This window comes from Diaphorina citri, unplaced genomic scaffold, assembly GCF_000475195.1.
Source record: "Diaphorina citri unplaced genomic scaffold, Diaci psyllid genome assembly version 1.1 scaffold2034, whole genome shotgun sequence".
Lineage (NCBI taxonomy): Eukaryota > Metazoa > Arthropoda > Insecta > Hemiptera > Psyllidae > Diaphorina > Diaphorina citri.
Genome location: NW_007379460.1, coordinates 61019 through 61469, shown reverse-complemented (window position 1 = coordinate 61469; position 451 = coordinate 61019). Strand labels below are relative to the sequence as shown.

Sequence of the window (451 nt, the reverse complement as noted above, 5' to 3'; positions counted from 1 at the left end):
ATCGGTGCGATGAGGATCGGCCCAGGGATCGCTCACACGATCGGGAACACAAGTCCAAGCGTGGCTCCTCGAGACACCGCGATCGCGATCGGGAAAGGTAAGATTTTCTCAACTCGAGATAGGTTTTAAATTTTGGCAAAATACTCTCTCGGGTATTTCACATGCAGAATTCCAACTTATTGTTTCATTACAAATTTTCATCAGTAAATGGTTTCTTCAAATCAAGTTGATTCCAAGGGCAAGGAAAACTAGAGCCTTGACAAATGGAGTGTGCCTGAAGGCATGTGATATGTTCCAATCCACTCGACCCCGAATTTGGGAATATTCCTAATTCCTGCCGAATTTTCAGATTTCTAGGTACCGTAAATTGGGTGCTCCCCACTTTACGGTATGAACGAAAAGACCTTGGTTAGACTGGGGGGGGGGGGGGGGGGGGGAGGGTTTTTCACGT

At 46.8% G+C, this 451-nt stretch overlaps 1 protein-coding gene across 5 annotated transcripts in view; it reads left to right on the top strand.

The window, feature by feature from the left end:
* Window positions 1–451, top strand: part of LOC103518000 (arginine/serine-rich coiled-coil protein 2) — a gene marked incomplete at its 5' end in the record, with an annotated part of 30700 nt that continues 30249 nt past the window's right edge. For all 5 annotated transcript variants that reach the window (XM_026829917.1, XM_026829918.1, XM_026829915.1 and 2 more), the window contains 1 exon segment: window positions 1–97. In XM_026829917.1, coding sequence (XP_026685718.1) covers window positions 1–97 — 97 coding nt within the window.